General features: G+C 49.1%; 4 protein-coding genes across 4 annotated transcripts; 2 read left to right on the plus strand and 2 right to left on the minus strand.

The window, feature by feature from the left end:
• Positions 1–173: 173 nt before the first annotated feature.
• On the minus strand, positions 174–1,790 carry KD926_004399 (Zn(II)2Cys6 transcription factor domain-containing protein; the record flags this gene model as incomplete). The annotated part of the gene is made up of 2 exons (XM_053097926.1): positions 174–1,694; positions 1,746–1,790. The coding sequence occupies 2 exons, from the start codon at positions 1,788–1,790 to the stop codon at positions 174–176; spliced, it is 1,566 nt and encodes a 521-aa protein (XP_052958196.1).
• Positions 1,791–2,211: 421 nt separating this feature from the next.
• On the minus strand, positions 2,212–4,064 carry KD926_004400 (GMC family oxidoreductase; the record flags this gene model as incomplete). The annotated part of the gene is made up of 3 exons (XM_053097927.1): positions 2,212–3,170; positions 3,225–3,938; positions 4,022–4,064. The coding sequence occupies 3 exons, from the start codon at positions 4,062–4,064 to the stop codon at positions 2,212–2,214; spliced, it is 1,716 nt and encodes a 571-aa protein (XP_052958197.1).
• A 3,298-nt stretch (positions 4,065–7,362) lies between these two features.
• On the plus strand, positions 7,363–8,328 carry KD926_004401 (uncharacterized protein; the record flags this gene model as incomplete). The annotated part of the gene is made up of 1 exon (XM_053097928.1): positions 7,363–8,328. One exon carries the CDS (start codon positions 7,363–7,365, stop codon positions 8,326–8,328), a length of 966 nt encoding a protein of 321 aa, XP_052958198.1.
• Positions 8,329–11,300: 2,972 nt separating this feature from the next.
• Positions 11,301–15,392, plus strand: fphA (putative sensor histidine kinase/response regulator; the record flags this gene model as incomplete). Its single annotated transcript, XM_053097930.1, has 2 exons — positions 11,301–15,008; positions 15,072–15,392. 2 exons carry the CDS (start codon positions 11,301–11,303, stop codon positions 15,390–15,392), a joined length of 4,029 nt encoding a protein of 1,342 aa, XP_052958199.1.
• Positions 15,393–16,361: the final 969 nt, after the last annotated feature.

The following is a 16,361-nucleotide window of genomic DNA, read 5'->3' on the forward strand; positions in this document are numbered from 1 at the left end:
TAAATAAATAATCAAACATGGGGCCTCGACGGAAGAGCCCCAGGCTTACCGCATGAAATTTTGAGAAGCCCGAGTGGGCACGGCAACCAACGTAGTGTACTTGCGATGGACTATACGCAACTGTAGGGCCATGCAGCGATTATTTTTGCGCAAGTCCGGCGATGATCCAATCCTTAGGGTTGATTAGTCCCGCTTCGAGCAGCGATGACTTCCATAGGAAACTGCATCAAAGAGACCAATCGACTGTCTCCGGTGCTTTGAGCCAGGTCATTAATCTTCATGATTTCGCGCTCAAAACTGCCTGCGGCATACCAAAGCGATTCGAACAATGTCCCAATGATATAAACATGGGCAAGAATAACAAAAGATTGGCACCGCAGAGTTTCGTGTTCCTCTCCCGCTTCCAACGAGGTAATAAACCCGTGAGGGAACATGTGCGGCCATGCCATGATTGCAGCGTCCTCTAATTCCCCTTGCAAGTCTGCATGGGCAGAGCCCTTGGTACCGCTGTCTGAAAAGAGAAGAACAGCTTTGATTCGATTATACATGGTTTCAAGAATGCTGATAGTGGATTCTTGTTCCTCAACGAGTTCACTTTCGGTGAGCGGTCTTCCCATCTGTTCTCGAATTTGTTCTGAATGAGCATCGGAGTCACTAGCCGTCGGGCTAACAACTGACTTTAAACTTTTGGAGAAGGCTCTCAATCTGGTAACCGCTTGATGGGCTCCTTGAGCAAAGCATGCCATTCGGTGGGGTAGATCGGCCGGCAGGATTTCCACGAGATTACCCAAGACTTCTCCATCTTTGGCATTGCTAAATACTAGCATCTGCCTCAGTGGACCTGTTCGCAGCTTAGTCCAGTGTTTTTCAACAACAGACGTTAGCCCTCGGACAAGATATAACCAGTCAAGGCGAGGTTTGTTCAACGCTATCGCAGGGTCAGATGAGAAGGTGTCATGGCTTGTGGACCCCGTATTTGCTTCTGGCTCGCTGACAATGAGGTCTAAGTTCTTCACGCGAAGAGACGCAAAGGCAAAAGCCACCAGAAGAAGGGATCCCGCAAAGACAGTTTCTGCGTTTAACTCGGAGAGTCTTCCCAAATCTCCCATAAACCCTTGAATACCTTTTTGATGATGCTCAATCACTGTGTGTAGGTAGCGATCATGACTCCCGGGCTCGTTGCTAGCATCATTCTGATGCCCCAAGGGGCTATTATTCTTTGATGGATTTGAACCGGGCGTGTTGTCTTCACAGAGCATATCGAGGCCCGTCAATGCTAAAAGAAGGTGCATGATATACTCGTTTTCCGCTGCGATCTCCGGGATGATCGTCTTCCAAGCTCGCGTCTTTCCGGGGCTGAATGATAATTGCTCTGAGATATTTGACATAAAATGCTGCAGGAGTTTCAGATCGGTCATGTTGATAACATTGCTACCATGACTGACTTGTGTGTCGAGCGTTGTCGGGTCCACGGGCCGCGGCGGACCAGATATTGAGCACCTGAAAGCCCGTGGCCATGTGTCGCTTGAGTTGAAAATGGTGTCAGGCTCAGTAGGACCCTCTGATCGAGGCTCCGAATGAGGCTCCGAACGAGCCACAACCCGCCTATTTGGGGAGCTCCGCGAATGGCTGGGGAAGGAGCAGTCACTGTTTCTCAGCGAGCATGCGCCGCAAACCGGTCGGACTTCATCACACTAGAGATTAGTAAGTAGACGTATTCCGAGTCAATCGATATCCCAACGGACCAGTTGTGCCCGGTCGCCACCATACGTATCAGAATCTGGGCGCATTTTTGGACATGTCTCACCTTGACTCGTCGTTGCTTACATGTGTAGCAACCATTTCGGGACTTGGTATGGCTAGCTCTTTGCTTTGGGCGCACACGAATAGACGGATTAGTCATTGGGGCCAGGTTTCCTGCGAACATGGTGACCTGTACATGATCGTTGGGATTGAGGCAAAAGTTAGATGCAACCGCTTCGTGTTCGCAAATTCGCTTTCTCGTGTTCGCTTAGTCATATTGTTGATGCCTTGCTTTAAAGGCATAAATGTGATTTGCTTCCTCTGTCGACAGCTAATTCGCATGAGGCAATTGATTCTCGAATTACGGATACTGTATTCATATTATTTACTTGCATATTATGCTATTGACAAACTGATAATTACTTTGCTAAAAAGTGTTCCAAACATTCAAGGACAAGAAAACACCGCTCACAGCCGGGCCTGGATATCCAGGTCATAGTCGGCAATCAAGGCATCTGCGCACGTCACACCAGTCACATAAGCGGTTGCCTGGGTGTGGTTGTTCGTCAAGACCGGCACCACACTCATGTCGCCGATGCGCAGGTTCTCGATGCCAATGACCCGGAACTTAGGGTCCACCACCGCATCAGCGTCGCCGGGCTTGCCCATCTTGGCTGTGCCGGTCATATGCCAGCTAGAGCCCATAGTGTTTCTCCAGTGTTCCAAGATGTCCTCGTCTGAGTCCGAGGTGGGCGCAATCAATGTGGAAACATTGTCCTTCTTGAACGCGTTGTGGTTGCACACCTCCATCGCCTGGCGGTAGATTTCGATACATGCGCGCCGGTCAAAGGGATGGGAGAGAACCTTCGGGTCGAAGAGAAGAGGCACGTCGGGGTCGGATGACTGTAGAGTGACTTCGCCGCTAGATTGCTCGTTCATCAAGAACACCAGCATGCAGACGTAGCTGTAGTCTTTCGTGAAGTCGGGGTCGAGGAGGTGGAGAGGGAAATGCGACAAAAATTCATACTGGGGCACTGTGTCACGCTTCATGAAATCTTGGACTGCTGGAGGGAGGGCCTTGAACTCGGCCGAAGATGTGACGCGGTCCGACTTAAACCATCCAGCTGCGATCTGGCAGGAATGCTTAGCCCAGGGCCCCGTGCCGTCTTTTCTCCACTGCTCCATGGCGGCGTCCATGGCGGCCTTGTTGCCGAAGAAGGCGTTGCGATCATTTGTTTCCGGTTTGCGCTGGAAGCACAAGGGCGCAAAGAAGTGATCGCGAAGACCTTTGCCTAAGGCGGGCACATCGTGGATCACTGGGATCTGGAACTTCTGGAGTTCTTGTGCAGGCCCAATACCGGAATGCATCAGAATCTTGGGGGTATCCAGAGAACCGGTGGTCAAGACAACCTCCTTGGATGCGAGATCTAGACCTATGCGTTAGACTTGATGCCGGTCTACTCTGCAGAGACAAGACTTACATTTCTTTCCCCTAGACTCCACACCGATGGCCTTCTTGCCATCGAGAACAACTCGCTGAATCGGCGCCTCAGTAATGACAGTGAGATTGTCAGGAGCGCCGAGCAAGAGGTCACTTGCAGTGACTCTCTGGCCATTGTGAGAAGAGTTGATAACGAGAGCCATTCCAAGAGGATCACCAGAGTTCTGATCCGGGTTCCGAGGAAGTCCCGCCTGCTCGAATGCATCCATCACAAGAGGCAAGTCATCTTCCCACTCAGCGGCATATCCGACCTTCAAGCCACCGCGAGATCCATGGTCAAATGCATTGGGGGTCGCGTATTTAGCGTTCTTAGCATCAGCGATAGCGCCGCTGAAGGATTCCAGGCTCTTGAATCGCGGCTGCATACGCTCCCATTTGAAGAAGTCATCGCCGACCGCAGATGCCCACTGGTTATAGTCCTCACGGGCCCCTACGGTATACACACCAAAGTTAATGGCACTGCTACCACCCAGGACTTTTCCACGGGAGTAGTCGATCTGACGTCCGTAACACTGCTCTTGAGGGGTGGTTTTGTAACCCCAGTTCAGGTCACCGTTCATAAAGGTCGTCCATCTTTGGCCATCGACCGTCAGATCTTGGTCATTGTTGCGCCGTCCCGCCTCCAAGAGGAGGACCTTGGGCCGCATAGAAGACCGCGCGAGTCTTGCAGCAAGAGCGCATCCCGCCGGACCACCTGAAATTAGTATGTTAACGGATGAATTTTGAAACGAGCTGACTTGAGATAAGGGATGTTGTTCGCAATACGAAGTTACTGACCACCAACGATAATAAAGTCCCAAGAGGGGCTAGCAGAGCTCATGATGTGCGTGTACGAGTGGGTATAGTATATTATATTTATATCCACGAAATCGAAGTCATGTATCTGTCGAAATCTGCAGCAAGGATGATGATAAGATGAGAAACTTGACAGAAACGCAGGCAGGGGACAAGTGGTCGGAGACGGAGAAAGCGAAAACCAAAGCGCGGCTCATTTAGGTAGTGGAGTTTGGCTAAAGCCTGATCGGCGGTGATTCCACAGATAGTCAAACTACTATGGTACTACTCCATACTATGGAAGTAGCCCGTGCTTTCGGTGAGCGGAGAGTCGGTGAACAATAATTTGAAGGACATTTACAGACTGTGGCGTGGGATAGATCAGATCTCGCTCTATTAATAATTCAACATTGTGCATATACCGTCGAGAAGCGTGGTGTTTAACTACTCCTTAGTGCTTACTTCGTACAAGGGCCGGCAATAAAGCAAACCTTATCTGCCCGGCTGCATTGTGCACACCCGAGGTCCAGGGAGATTTTCCGTCAATTGGCGGCTCCACTCGGGCTTGCGGCTGGCCAACCCCAAAGCGATCGCTTTTGTTCTCCCTGAGCCCCTAACAATGGATTAATGCCCCCTGATTCAGGTCAAACTGATTCGGTTTTTGAACTGCTCACGGAGTAAACTCCGGCTTTTCACAGTGGTTCATTGAGCTTTTCCCTCTAGCAGAACCATTATACTCACCCGAGAGACTAATCTGGACCTATTTTCCATTCTCAGTTAGCAAACATTTGACGAACAGGAACACTCGGCAGACTGTCTTGTTATTTGATCCCAGGGAAAAGAAGCCATCATAGTATATGTTTTTGGACCTCCAAACTACTGTGAAATCTGGATAGAATGAAACAGCCTGTTAGAAGCAGCCACTGGGTCGCAGGATCTGAGACATACTCCGCAAATCTGAAATCGCCAATCCACAGCGCACTCTAGCTCTCTGGCCCAATGATCATGCTTGTATTGCTGGCTGCTGCTCAATAGCCCAATGCTCAGGTCTATGCTCAGCAACCCCTACCGAGTAAATAGCGAAAAAGTTCCAGAATACTCCTTGAACTTGTCCTTGCGCGGCGAATACCAGAGACCATAGAAAATCGCCTTGCCCCGACTACAGTCCCTAGTCTTGGAGAGTGAGCGTACCATGGTCGTTCCAACCCAAACTTTCGGCGGGACTCCGTAAAAAATCCATACCCTACAACGGGAGCCAAAGAATCATCGGCAGAGTCCTTTTGGCGACAGACGAAAGTTCTTGAAGTCAGCCGATCCTCAAGGATTTCAATTGCATGATCGCAAGAAGGCAAATCGAATTTGGCTACCCTCATGCCTACGTGTTGGAATAGAGATGGCGTACGGAGTACGTACTCCAGACCATGCAAAATGCAGTGTTGGACCCACATATTCGGCACATCTTTTCTCGTCTCGGATCCCAGGAGGAGACTAGAGTGTCTGCCCCACAAAAAGGGGAGAAAAAAAGTCTCCTGGAGTCTCCAATTCTCTGTTTTGTTCACAGAGAGCACTTGGCTACTTGCCCATGTCGCAGCATCTGAACAGTGCGCAATGTCTCTCTATAGCTCCGGAGATAAATGTATGGTGTCGCATTGACCATTAGATATTCATACAAGAGATGAAATCGCCCTCGAGAGCAATTTTGAGGTGCGCAGGAGTTGATGCCCCGAAAAGGAATGTGGAGCAAAAGCTAGACTCCATGGCGCAGTGGAGGGCTGGAGGGCGATTGGAAGGTTTCTTAAATTGTTGGAGAGGTCTTGAGCGACACTCTTCTGGTTCTTCGATTTCCTCTGTTGTCTGATTGTTCGGACCGCAATACGGAGTAGGCCCCCTATCCTTCCATCCAGGTACATTCGAAGGCCTTGGGGATTCCTACGGTCTGGAGTCTGGACCCTTGCATGGTATGATGTGTGTGGGCCTGATCAACTTTAAAAATATATTTACCCGTATCGTTCGTCGATTTGCCGATGGTCCCAAAGTCCGAGAGTCCAGCGGACAGGACATCGTCGTCCAGCCAAGGAACCTAGAATGAGGCGTTCTTGTGAATCTGGTCGACAACTGAATTCCAATTTCTAGGTCAAGTCAAGGAGGTGCTAGGAGATTAGGCCGCGGTGTGGGCGGAACCTAGGAGCCACGAACCTTCAGTAAAGATTTGTTTGAAATTGACATCTGACATGCATTTCGACCCAGTTATCGGAAGCGATGGATTCGGCCAATTTTGTAGACAGTGATACTAATTGCCGATTGTCCTTAGTGGAGATGGGAGGACGCGCATTCTGTCAACCGTCTCGAGGGAGTCTAGTGGATGATCATGCCTGGCATTCAATGCCTCACCCATGTGAGAGATTAGAAACCATTTGTCGCCCCTTGAAACCCTCCATTTCCACGCTATGAATAGGCTCAACATCGGTTCAACTTCCGACAGCGTATTCCGTACAGCGTAAGGGGTCAGGACTCAGGAGTAGGAATAACCTCCATTCGTTTCGGACGAGAGGAGGGCAGTCATGTGAGACGACTTGGCAGCAGTTTTTGCCCAGCTAGCGCCCAAACGGGCTTAGCGCCATCACCCCAGAATTGCCCCCCGGACTCTTCTTAATCCTCTCATCCTGCGTTCCTTGTCCGCCCTTTAGCGTCCTTGAATTCTTTTCCCTCCTGCCCCCGCGGCTTTCCACTCCATTCGTGATTTCCTTTGACAAATTGTTCCACGGATGATGTATGAATGGCGTCGAAGCTTCTGATACTCGCTCTTTTGTCCACATATACCTCATATAACCCCAACGAACTCTTCCACTCTCGCAGTACAATGCTTTAGTCTCAAGGGACCCCTGCCAGAAATTTTCCCCAACGGCCCTCGCCCACTCCCACAACAAGAAGTATCGTGTGATATTTCAAACGAGGACATCCCAGACCGTGATCATTGCAGCTATCTTACTGAACCGTCGTCTCCCGAGGAAACGTGCCACCTGGGGAGGATACCGGACTAGCCAAGGTGTCTTGGAATCGAGAGCGCAAAGCGTCGCATCGATGAAACCAATCGAAAATCGAGTCCTTACGCCTTGAGATTTACAATATCCACTATAAAGAACCATGATCTATCATATGGCTGGCTTCCGCGGTATCCCGGTTTGAAAGACCATGGCGTTCGCTGATTTCCCAATTCTTGTTCGAGGTTTCGTCAGTTCACCGTTTACGTCGCATTCATCCCAACCCAAAGACAATTTGGCCTTTTTACACCATATTACATTCGAAACAATATTGGGTAGGATTGGTACATACATTGTTCGGCCATGACCGATGCTCTTTCAACCCCTCCAGATGGACTCATCGGAGGGTACCAGGGCGGTAGCTCTGTGATCAAGATCTTGATCGTTGTCTTCAGCTCGATTGCTTTGTACAATGCTATTGAGCTGGTCATTCTCATTTTTCTCACCTTCAACCGCTACACTGGTCTCTATTTCTGGACCATGCTGATCTCCGATATCCTTGGAGTCATTCCGCACGCCATTGGCTATCTTCTCGAATTCTTTTCCATAGGGCCCATATGGTTAGCAGTCACTCTTTCCACAATTGGCTTCTACGCAATGGTCCCCGGCCAGTCAATCGTTCTCTACTCGCGACTTCACCTAGTTGTCCAAAACCAAAAACTCTTACGCCGTATCCTCTACCTTATCATCGTCGACGCCGTCATCTTGCTCATTCCCACGACCGTCCTCACATATTCCACCGTATATATTGGCACAGACCCGATCATCCGAGGATACAATGTCATGGAGCGCATGCAGCTGGCCTGGTTTTGTGCGCAGGAAATCTTGATATCTGGAATCTATATTTGCGAGACGGTGAAATTGCTCCGGCTTCGACCGGAAAAGGACCCTCAACGGCACAAGACCATGTACGAGCTGATTACTATTAACGTAATCATTATCCTCTTGGATGTGGCTCTTTTGTCCCTAGAATATACTGGCTTCTACACGTTACAGACCACGCTTAAGGCGGCGGTATACAGTATCAAGTTGAAGCTGGAATTCGGTGTCCTCAGGAAACTTGTTTCGCTGGTGCACACGCATCCCACAGAGTCCAGTTCTACGGAACATGAAGAATTCCCGAACTTCGTGGACCCCGATCAAATTACCGGGGATATCACCCATGCTACTCCGGTCACCGAAAGAAGTCGCCCCGTCTATCCATGGGCTGCAATCTCTATGGATAGCCTTACCTCTACAGACGCAAGACCCAACACTCGACCACCCTGATTCCTCAAAATTGGTCTGCGATATCAATCAGAACCTGTCAGGTCCTACGAACATGTAGTCTGGCAGATCAAGGAATGAATCTACCGATTACTTGATCTCCGTCCGTGGTGGGCATTCATCACAACGGAAACAGTCATGTGATCGCATGCCTTGGAAACCATCTTTCCTCGTACAGATGAATTCCCAACATTTATCTGAAATCTTCTAGCAACTTCATGAAACTATCAATTGGCTTTACCAGCATCAGGGAACCCAAAAGAAGATGTTTTATAGACTTTCAAGATTTACTCCACCCTACGGTGTGCGGGGTGCGGTGCGACTGTGGCTTTGGATGAAAACATCCTAGCGCCAGCCATAGATCTCAAAGGAGATTGCTTGGAAATGGCCAATGCCGGATTGTGCCCCATTCACCGCTACTGCGAAGGCCGATAGAAACCAAACCGGACACAGAAGGCCGCAACGCTCCAGAATCCCGTCGGACGGGTGACCCCCACCCTTGGAAGGTTTGTATACCTTCCGACAGACCGCCTTCCGCCTGCGGTCTATATAATCCCATAGGATAGATTGTACAATCATCTATACCTCTTGATATACGACTCCATTTCACACGGAGTCTCCGCTACAATTCCGATTTTACAACGCCATGCACATCACACGAACATGCATATGATCCATGTTATATACTAGATCCGGTTAATTATCATTTGTATCATAACGTCGATGTCAATACCATAGAACTTTATTAATTTAAGCACTATTCAAACCACTATCTATTTGTCCTGCTTTCGTTAAGACACGAGTACATATTAGCCAGATTTCGTCTTAAGAAGTATGCATCTATATAAGGATAATCATACTAAGACAATAAAATTAAAGAAGAGACTATAGGCATGAGAAGTCCCCTTGACAGCGACAGGTGCTGTCTGGAAGGCCGAGATCACAGTGGAATCAATATCCGAGTCTATAATCTATAGCAGGTTAGTTAGTCCAGAATCCAGGGCCACTCCTTGGCAGAGACCTGGTTACAACCGTTACTGGCTAGTCAGTTGGCTGCTTAGTCTTACTATTTTTTATTTTTTTTAGAAAACGGTCTTCTAGACCCTTCTACTAGATATCCGAATCCATTGACATTCAACAATTGGCAGTTCACACATCTGCAGGCCAGAACAGCTCATACAACCATACACAGTAGGTATTGGCATTAATATGCCACAGCCACAGCCACCTATAATTATCCAGTTATTACTCGTAATTGGAGACGCGTGTGGGTCATCGCAAGGATCAATTTGATTCAAATTCGAATGGAGTATCCGTCGCCCGATCCCGAATATCGAGATCACGGCCAGCGCTAGTGGTTAGTACCTCGTACCGGGTGGGACATTAGGTAGTAAGTATTATTACGATTGTCGGCATCGCTTACAGTCACAGTGACGGTGCATGACTGCATTGCATGTCTTGGTTATGATGGAATGGATGGTTCTTTGGTTTTCATTGTTATTCTTGATTTTCAGGAGCGTGGCTTCCTCTTACATTGGTGGCGTTTGAGGGCGTACCCCTTTTTTCGGGGATTGAATCATGCTACACTGCGATAGGGATTTGTGCGAAGCGAAGTCTTATGATTTCGAAATGTAGGATTATTGAATTTGCGAAATTGGGACATACGGAGTCTCTTTATTTTTTATTTTTTATTTTTTTTAAACCCCGCCCCCCCCCCCCCACCCAAAAAATAAAAAATAAAATAAAAAATAAAAACTAGTTCAGGTAACCTACATAGACATAGAATAATATCTTTGTACAACAAGATGCATATTCCTTCCGAAATCAATAAATGACGTCGAAGTGGTACATAGAAGGATATAGAATCAGTTACCTATGATATGAGATGACAGATATGACCATTGGGATATCAAAATGGGGATCGGCAGATATGCGAGATTGGATTATACGTTCCGGTGCAGAGCAAGCAGGTTCGTACGATGTCTGAGATGTAAGATGCTTAATTCGAGGGGGACCATCACATGCTGGATTTCATCATCCATTGATTGGAGCGAGGGAATCGATGACGGCTAGTGATGGGTTGAAGACCGATGGATAAGGAAACATTCATACACTTCCTCTCCGTCTCTCGACGTAAGGTAATACAAAAGGGAGGATCTCTCGTGGGTCGAGGCCTCCACCCAGAGACCCAGTGGGTGAGCCGAGACAGAGGCCGATTGGGCAGTGCCAACTTTTGGCACCCGAATCCAGGCGGGCGTGCATGGCCGTCAACGGACATGCAGCGAGTGGCCAACCAAAGTCTCCAGCAGACCCCGTAACCTTCTCTGCGCATCCCGAAAAGTCATCGCGTCGTTCTCGTTCGGCGGGAGCCTTGATTTTGTTGCAATTGGCGGGAGTCTCTACCGGTGGCGGCCAATGTGCTGGGTGGGCTGAACGCCTCCCTCGATTTCCTCCCCGGTAGGACTACGATTATTCTCAACTGTGTCGTTGGATCGTTTCGCGCCTTCCCCGCCCCAACTAGACAGAACCTGCTAGCTTACCGGGGTTACCATCTATTTGGTAATAGCCTGTGCTGAGTCCCGAGTCCCTGCATTTTTTTTACACACACCATACACCAGACGAGCTGGAGTATTACCTCATTACATAACGCGCCTGTCAACTTGCCCTTCTTCCCCGTGCCCCTCTCTCCCTCTCGCTCTTTCTTTTAGGTTCTAGACAGTCCCTATTTACGTTTGCGATGACCGTCAACTATCTCCTCCGCGTATCCAAAAACGACTTCGTTTACCTCTAAGACCCCATCGTTCCGGCCGACAATCGACACGACTCAGAACAAACAACCCGCGGACTCCGTACTATCGCCCCAATCGCCTCCCCCGCCCGACGCAAAGAAACCGATGCCCCGATAATTATTGCTCGCCCTTGCCTTACGGATCCTGGTTACACCCGCTACTTGACAACACCGCTGGGGGTTTGGGATGACTTCAAACCCCGACGAGGCCTCCTCGAGGCCAAGTGTAGATGGGGAGGTCGGAGAAGGGCAGCAGCGGCTATCCGACTTCGACACGGCAACCTCCCGCACACCGACTTCCAACCGCGGGTCGCCGTTAGAACCCGGTGGCGGCGCCGCCGAGAGAGTTTATCCCATCCGATCGATCATCTCCGTCGACACCTCGTCCAACAGACAACACCCGCGAGACGTGACATCGCCTACGAGGGGACCTGCGACAGGAGCCAGGCAGCTGTCCATCATTGATGCCCAGACCTGGGGCGAGTTGCAAACCCAGCGGAATCCGACAACCGAGGCCCCTCTTCCCGACAATGACACCCCAGTGCCTTCCAGCGACTTCCCGGAAATCCCTGCTTCGTCCTTGGGAGGTGAACAACAACTACCGGCAAGCCACGACGTCGACGATGCCAGTAGGAGGTCTTCCAGTCAGAACATGGACTCAAGGGATGACCACGAGAGCTTGATCACCCAACGATTCAAACACATCTTCACGGAACAAGGTCATGCGATCATCACAGGGAGAACTCGCAGCGGCTTCATGGCCTGCGAAGATGAGCCGATTCATACCCCCGGTGCGATACAGAGTTTCGGTGCCATGGTCGCGCTGCGTGAGGAATCCGACGGCATTCTGGCAGTTCGCGTCGCCAGTGAAAACACCAAGCATATACTCGGTTATTCGCCAAGGAGACTCTTCGCACTCGAGAGTTTCACCGACATCATGCTGGAAGACCAGGCCGATGTTTTGCTGGACCATATTGACTTCGTTAGGGAGGATACCTACGACCCTTGCGCGGACGGACCGGAGGTGTTTATATTGTCTCTTTTTGGACCTGTAGGCCGACCGATCCGGCTCTGGTGCGCCATTCACGTCAATCCCGCCAATGAAAACTTGATTATCTGCGAGTTCGAGCTAGAAGACGACAGAGTTAACCCCCCGAACCCTGCAGAACAGTCGATGACCACAACGCCAACGGATACCCTTGGTGCTAATTTCACGCCCGAGCAATTGGCTTCTAGCACAATGAACGTTAGCCAACCCCTTCGGGTACTTCGGAAAGCGCGCGGTCGTCGCGGTGAAGCAGCGGCCATGGAAGTCTTCGGCATTATAAGCCAGATTCAGGACCAGCTCGGTCGTCCCGAGACTTTGGATGCGCTCCTCAACACGACCGTCGGAATCGTCAAAGAACTGACCGGATTTCATCGGGTCATGATATATCAGTTTGACGTCGACTGGAATGGCATAGTGGTGGCCGAATTGGTAGACCCTAGCACCAGCAGAGATCTATACAAAGGACTCCACTTTCCCGCCACGGATATCCCTAAGCAAGCTCGCGACCTCTACCGGATCAACAAAGTACGCATGCTTTATGACCGTGTCCAGGCCACCGCTCGTTTGGTCTGTCGGGCAAAGGAAGATCTGGAACGTCCTTTGGATATGACACACTCCTACTTGCGTGCCATGTCGCCCATTCATGTCAAATACCTAGCTAACATGGGGGTTCGCGCATCCATGTCAATTAGCATTGACGGGCCGCACGCTCTTTGGGGCTTGATCTCGTTACATACGCATAGTGAGTATGGCATGCGAGTCTCCTTCCCGCTCCGAAAAATGTGCCGCTTAATTGGCGACACTCTATCACGAAACATCGAGCGCCTTTCCTATGCCTCCCGCTTACAGGCGCGCAAACTCATCAACACCGTTCCTACGGACGCGAATCCTTCGGGGTATATAATCGCATCGTCAGATGATTTGCTGAAGTTATTCAACGCAGACTATGCCGCTCTGTCTATCCGAGAAGAGATCAAAACTCTGGGTGGATCCACGCGTTCACAGGAAGTTTTGGCTCTGCTGGAATATCTTAAAGTCCGCAAGTTCAATTCCGTCCTTGCTTCTCACAATGTGAAAAGGGACTTCCCCGATCTGCATTTCCAACCTGGATTCAAAACGATTTCGGGCATGCTGTATGTGCCATTATCAACGGACGGTATGGACTTCATTGTCTTCTTTCGCCGAGGGCAGCTAACGGAAATCAAATGGGGCGGGAATCCCTACGAGAAGAAGTTCGCCGGGGACCATTTGGAGCCACGCGGCAGTTTCCAGACTTGGAAAGAAACGGTTTTGGATCAGTCCCGGGAGTGGACTGAGTCGGAAGTGGAGACAGCAGCAATTATGTGCCTCGTGTACGGCAAGTTCATCAAAGTGTGGCGGCAGAACGAGGCCGCTTTGCAAGAATCGCAATTGACGAAGCTGCTATTGGCCAACTCCGCCCATGAAGTCCGAACCCCGTTGAATGCTGTGATCAATTACCTGGAAATCGCCTTGGAGGGCACTCTTGACAACGAGACACGTGACAACCTCACCAAATCTTATTCAGCTTCCAAGTCACTCATCTATGTTATCAATGATCTTCTTGACCTAACCAATGCCGAAAAGGGACAGAATCTGATCAAGGATGAATCATTTGACCTGCCCTTGACTTTTAGAGAGGCAACTGACCAATTCCAGTCAGAAACCCGGCGAAAGGACATTAATTTCACCGTTTTGCAACACCCGGGGCTTCCGAAGGTTGTAACGGGGGATCAGAGGCGTGTCAGACAGGCCATCACGAATTTGATCTCTAACGCAGTTCAGCATACATCTGCAGGGGATGTCACTGTGGAGATATCTCGTGCGCCCGGACACGCTGATCCGGGCACTGCTGTGGTACAAATAGTGGTCCACGACACTGGTTCTGGGATGTCCCATGACACACTCGAGACGCTTTTCCAAGAATTGGAACAAATTTCTGAAGTGATCGATAATGACGTTTTCGATCGAGAAGAAGAACCAGAGTCTCTGGATGCAATCATGGATAAGCAGGATAAGCAGGATAAGCAGGTTTTGGGCTTGGGGCTCGCGCTGGTGTCTCGAATTGTTCGTAACATGCATGGCCAACTTAGTGTTCGATCAGAAGAGGGCAAAGGCAGCCGTTTCCAAATTTCGCTTCAGTTCACAATCCCGGAAGGTGCGCCTCCGTCCAGTCGCCGGGAATCTCACATACCGATTTGCACTATCGAGCCGAAGACGCCGCTACAGTCGAAAGAGGAGTTCATTCTCGTGGACGGACGGTCTCCTCCCAGTGACAAGAGACGCAGTGACGCCGGTCAGGGGAGCGGGATAAGTCTGAAGAGCTCGAAAAGTGATTCTGGATCGGTCACTAAGATACCAGAAGACCCAAAAATAACCGAAATCATCCCAAGCAAAGGCCCTGAGGCACAGGATACACCCGAAAATGTTTCGCAAAAACAAGATAACGATGTTCCGCCCACCGACGAAGCACCAATCTCCCAAGAACCCGATACTCAGGATCCACAGCCCGGTACCGAAGAACCTGGTGAGCCCCCGGTCCCTTCTCAAATTGCGCCTGAGGAACCAGATGGACCACCACCAGTCGAGCAAGCCCCAGAAACTCAGCCAAACGAAAAGCCCGCGGAGCCTCCTGCGCCAGACCTGCCATCTCTCACCAGAACTCTCCGCGTACTTGTTGCGGAGGATGATCCGATCAACGGCAAGATCCTGCAGAAACGACTCACTAAAATTGGCCATACCACGGAATTGACTATGAACGGCGAAGATTGTGCTGCTGCGTATCGTGCCGATCCTGCAGCATATGACGTCGTCTTGATGGACATCCAGGTACGTATATTGTCCAATTCATCTACCCTTTTGAGACATTTTACTAATGTTGACTTCTAAAAGATGCCCATTGTCGACGGCATGAAATCCACTCAAATGATTCGCGAGTTTGAAAACGAGTCTTCGGCAGATAACTTATCTCCTATTTCGAACCGGAACGGCGGCCGAATCCCAATTTTCGCTGTCTCCGCCTCTCTCCTAGAGAAAGATTCACAATCATATATCGACGCCGGCTTTGACGGCTGGATCATGAAACCCATCAACTTCACCCGACTCAACTTCCTGTTGGACGGTCTTCAACTCGACGACGCTCGAAACAGCGCAACCTACCAGCTCGGCTACTGGGAAAACGGCGGCTGGTTTATGGAACGAGAAACGAAATAAAACTGCCACGCTCTGAATGACGTGATAAAAGTTTTCCTGGCATCTTTTTTTCTATCTATTGAATTTCGCGAACCCTTCATGGCGTCAAAGATAACGAAACGCATCCTTGTATACGATATGGGATTTTTTTGGCTTTTATTGGTGGCATATTTTGATGATTTCCCCCCGTCTCTCACGGGATCTGTGTTTTCTTCTCTTATCTTTCAGAATATACCCCACTAGTTATATTTTTGTTTATTATTTGACGTCGGAAGAACCATTTTATATTGTGTTGTTTCTTGTGAGCTTAGCTTACTATAGATGGGGTTTTCTGCGGGAGTTAGAAAGCCCACCATCATGTGTTATGAATATTTAGGGTTGTTTATTATCAATTCGTTTTTCTTTTAACTTTATGGGGTTGTATAGGACAGGACGTATGGGGTTTCTTGTCTATCTTACTGTGGCAGGGATGGGGGTGTCTTGCATTTCTGGATCAAGCCTGCCTGCTAGCTACGTATGTATGTACTGGTACTGCTGCTAGTTATTGTGGAAGCTTATTTGTCTGAGACAATAATTGACCACCATGTTGAGCCTTTTGCCGATGGACTGTAGTTATCTACCTATGCAACCTGGGAAGATAGACCATTAGAATGGGGATTAAAGGGCTAGACAATATATGAATATCCTATCTATTTATTCATTCACCTACCTCATTGTAATTCTAGTTTGTACTGCATCATATTATAAAGCTCAGGATGTATAAGAACAGAATTAGTATTGATTTATCTTGGATATGTAAATGAAGGTACATGTATCTTGAAGAAACCAAATGAGATAAAGGAGATTAAGGAAAATGAAGACAATCTATACAATTTACCAGATAAATAGCTTTTAGATGCAATTAGTAGTTACATACTACATGGTTATATTAGGTAAATACATGAACAGATCAAAAGAAAAGAGAATAAAAAAAAACGAGTGAATGTGTCG

The sequence above is a fragment of the Aspergillus affinis genome, assembly GCF_023601865.1.
Source record: "Aspergillus affinis strain CMG 70 chromosome Unknown NODE_20_length_373750_cov_87_641216, whole genome shotgun sequence".
In the NCBI taxonomy this organism is placed as follows: Eukaryota; Fungi; Ascomycota; class Eurotiomycetes; order Eurotiales; family Aspergillaceae; genus Aspergillus; species Aspergillus affinis.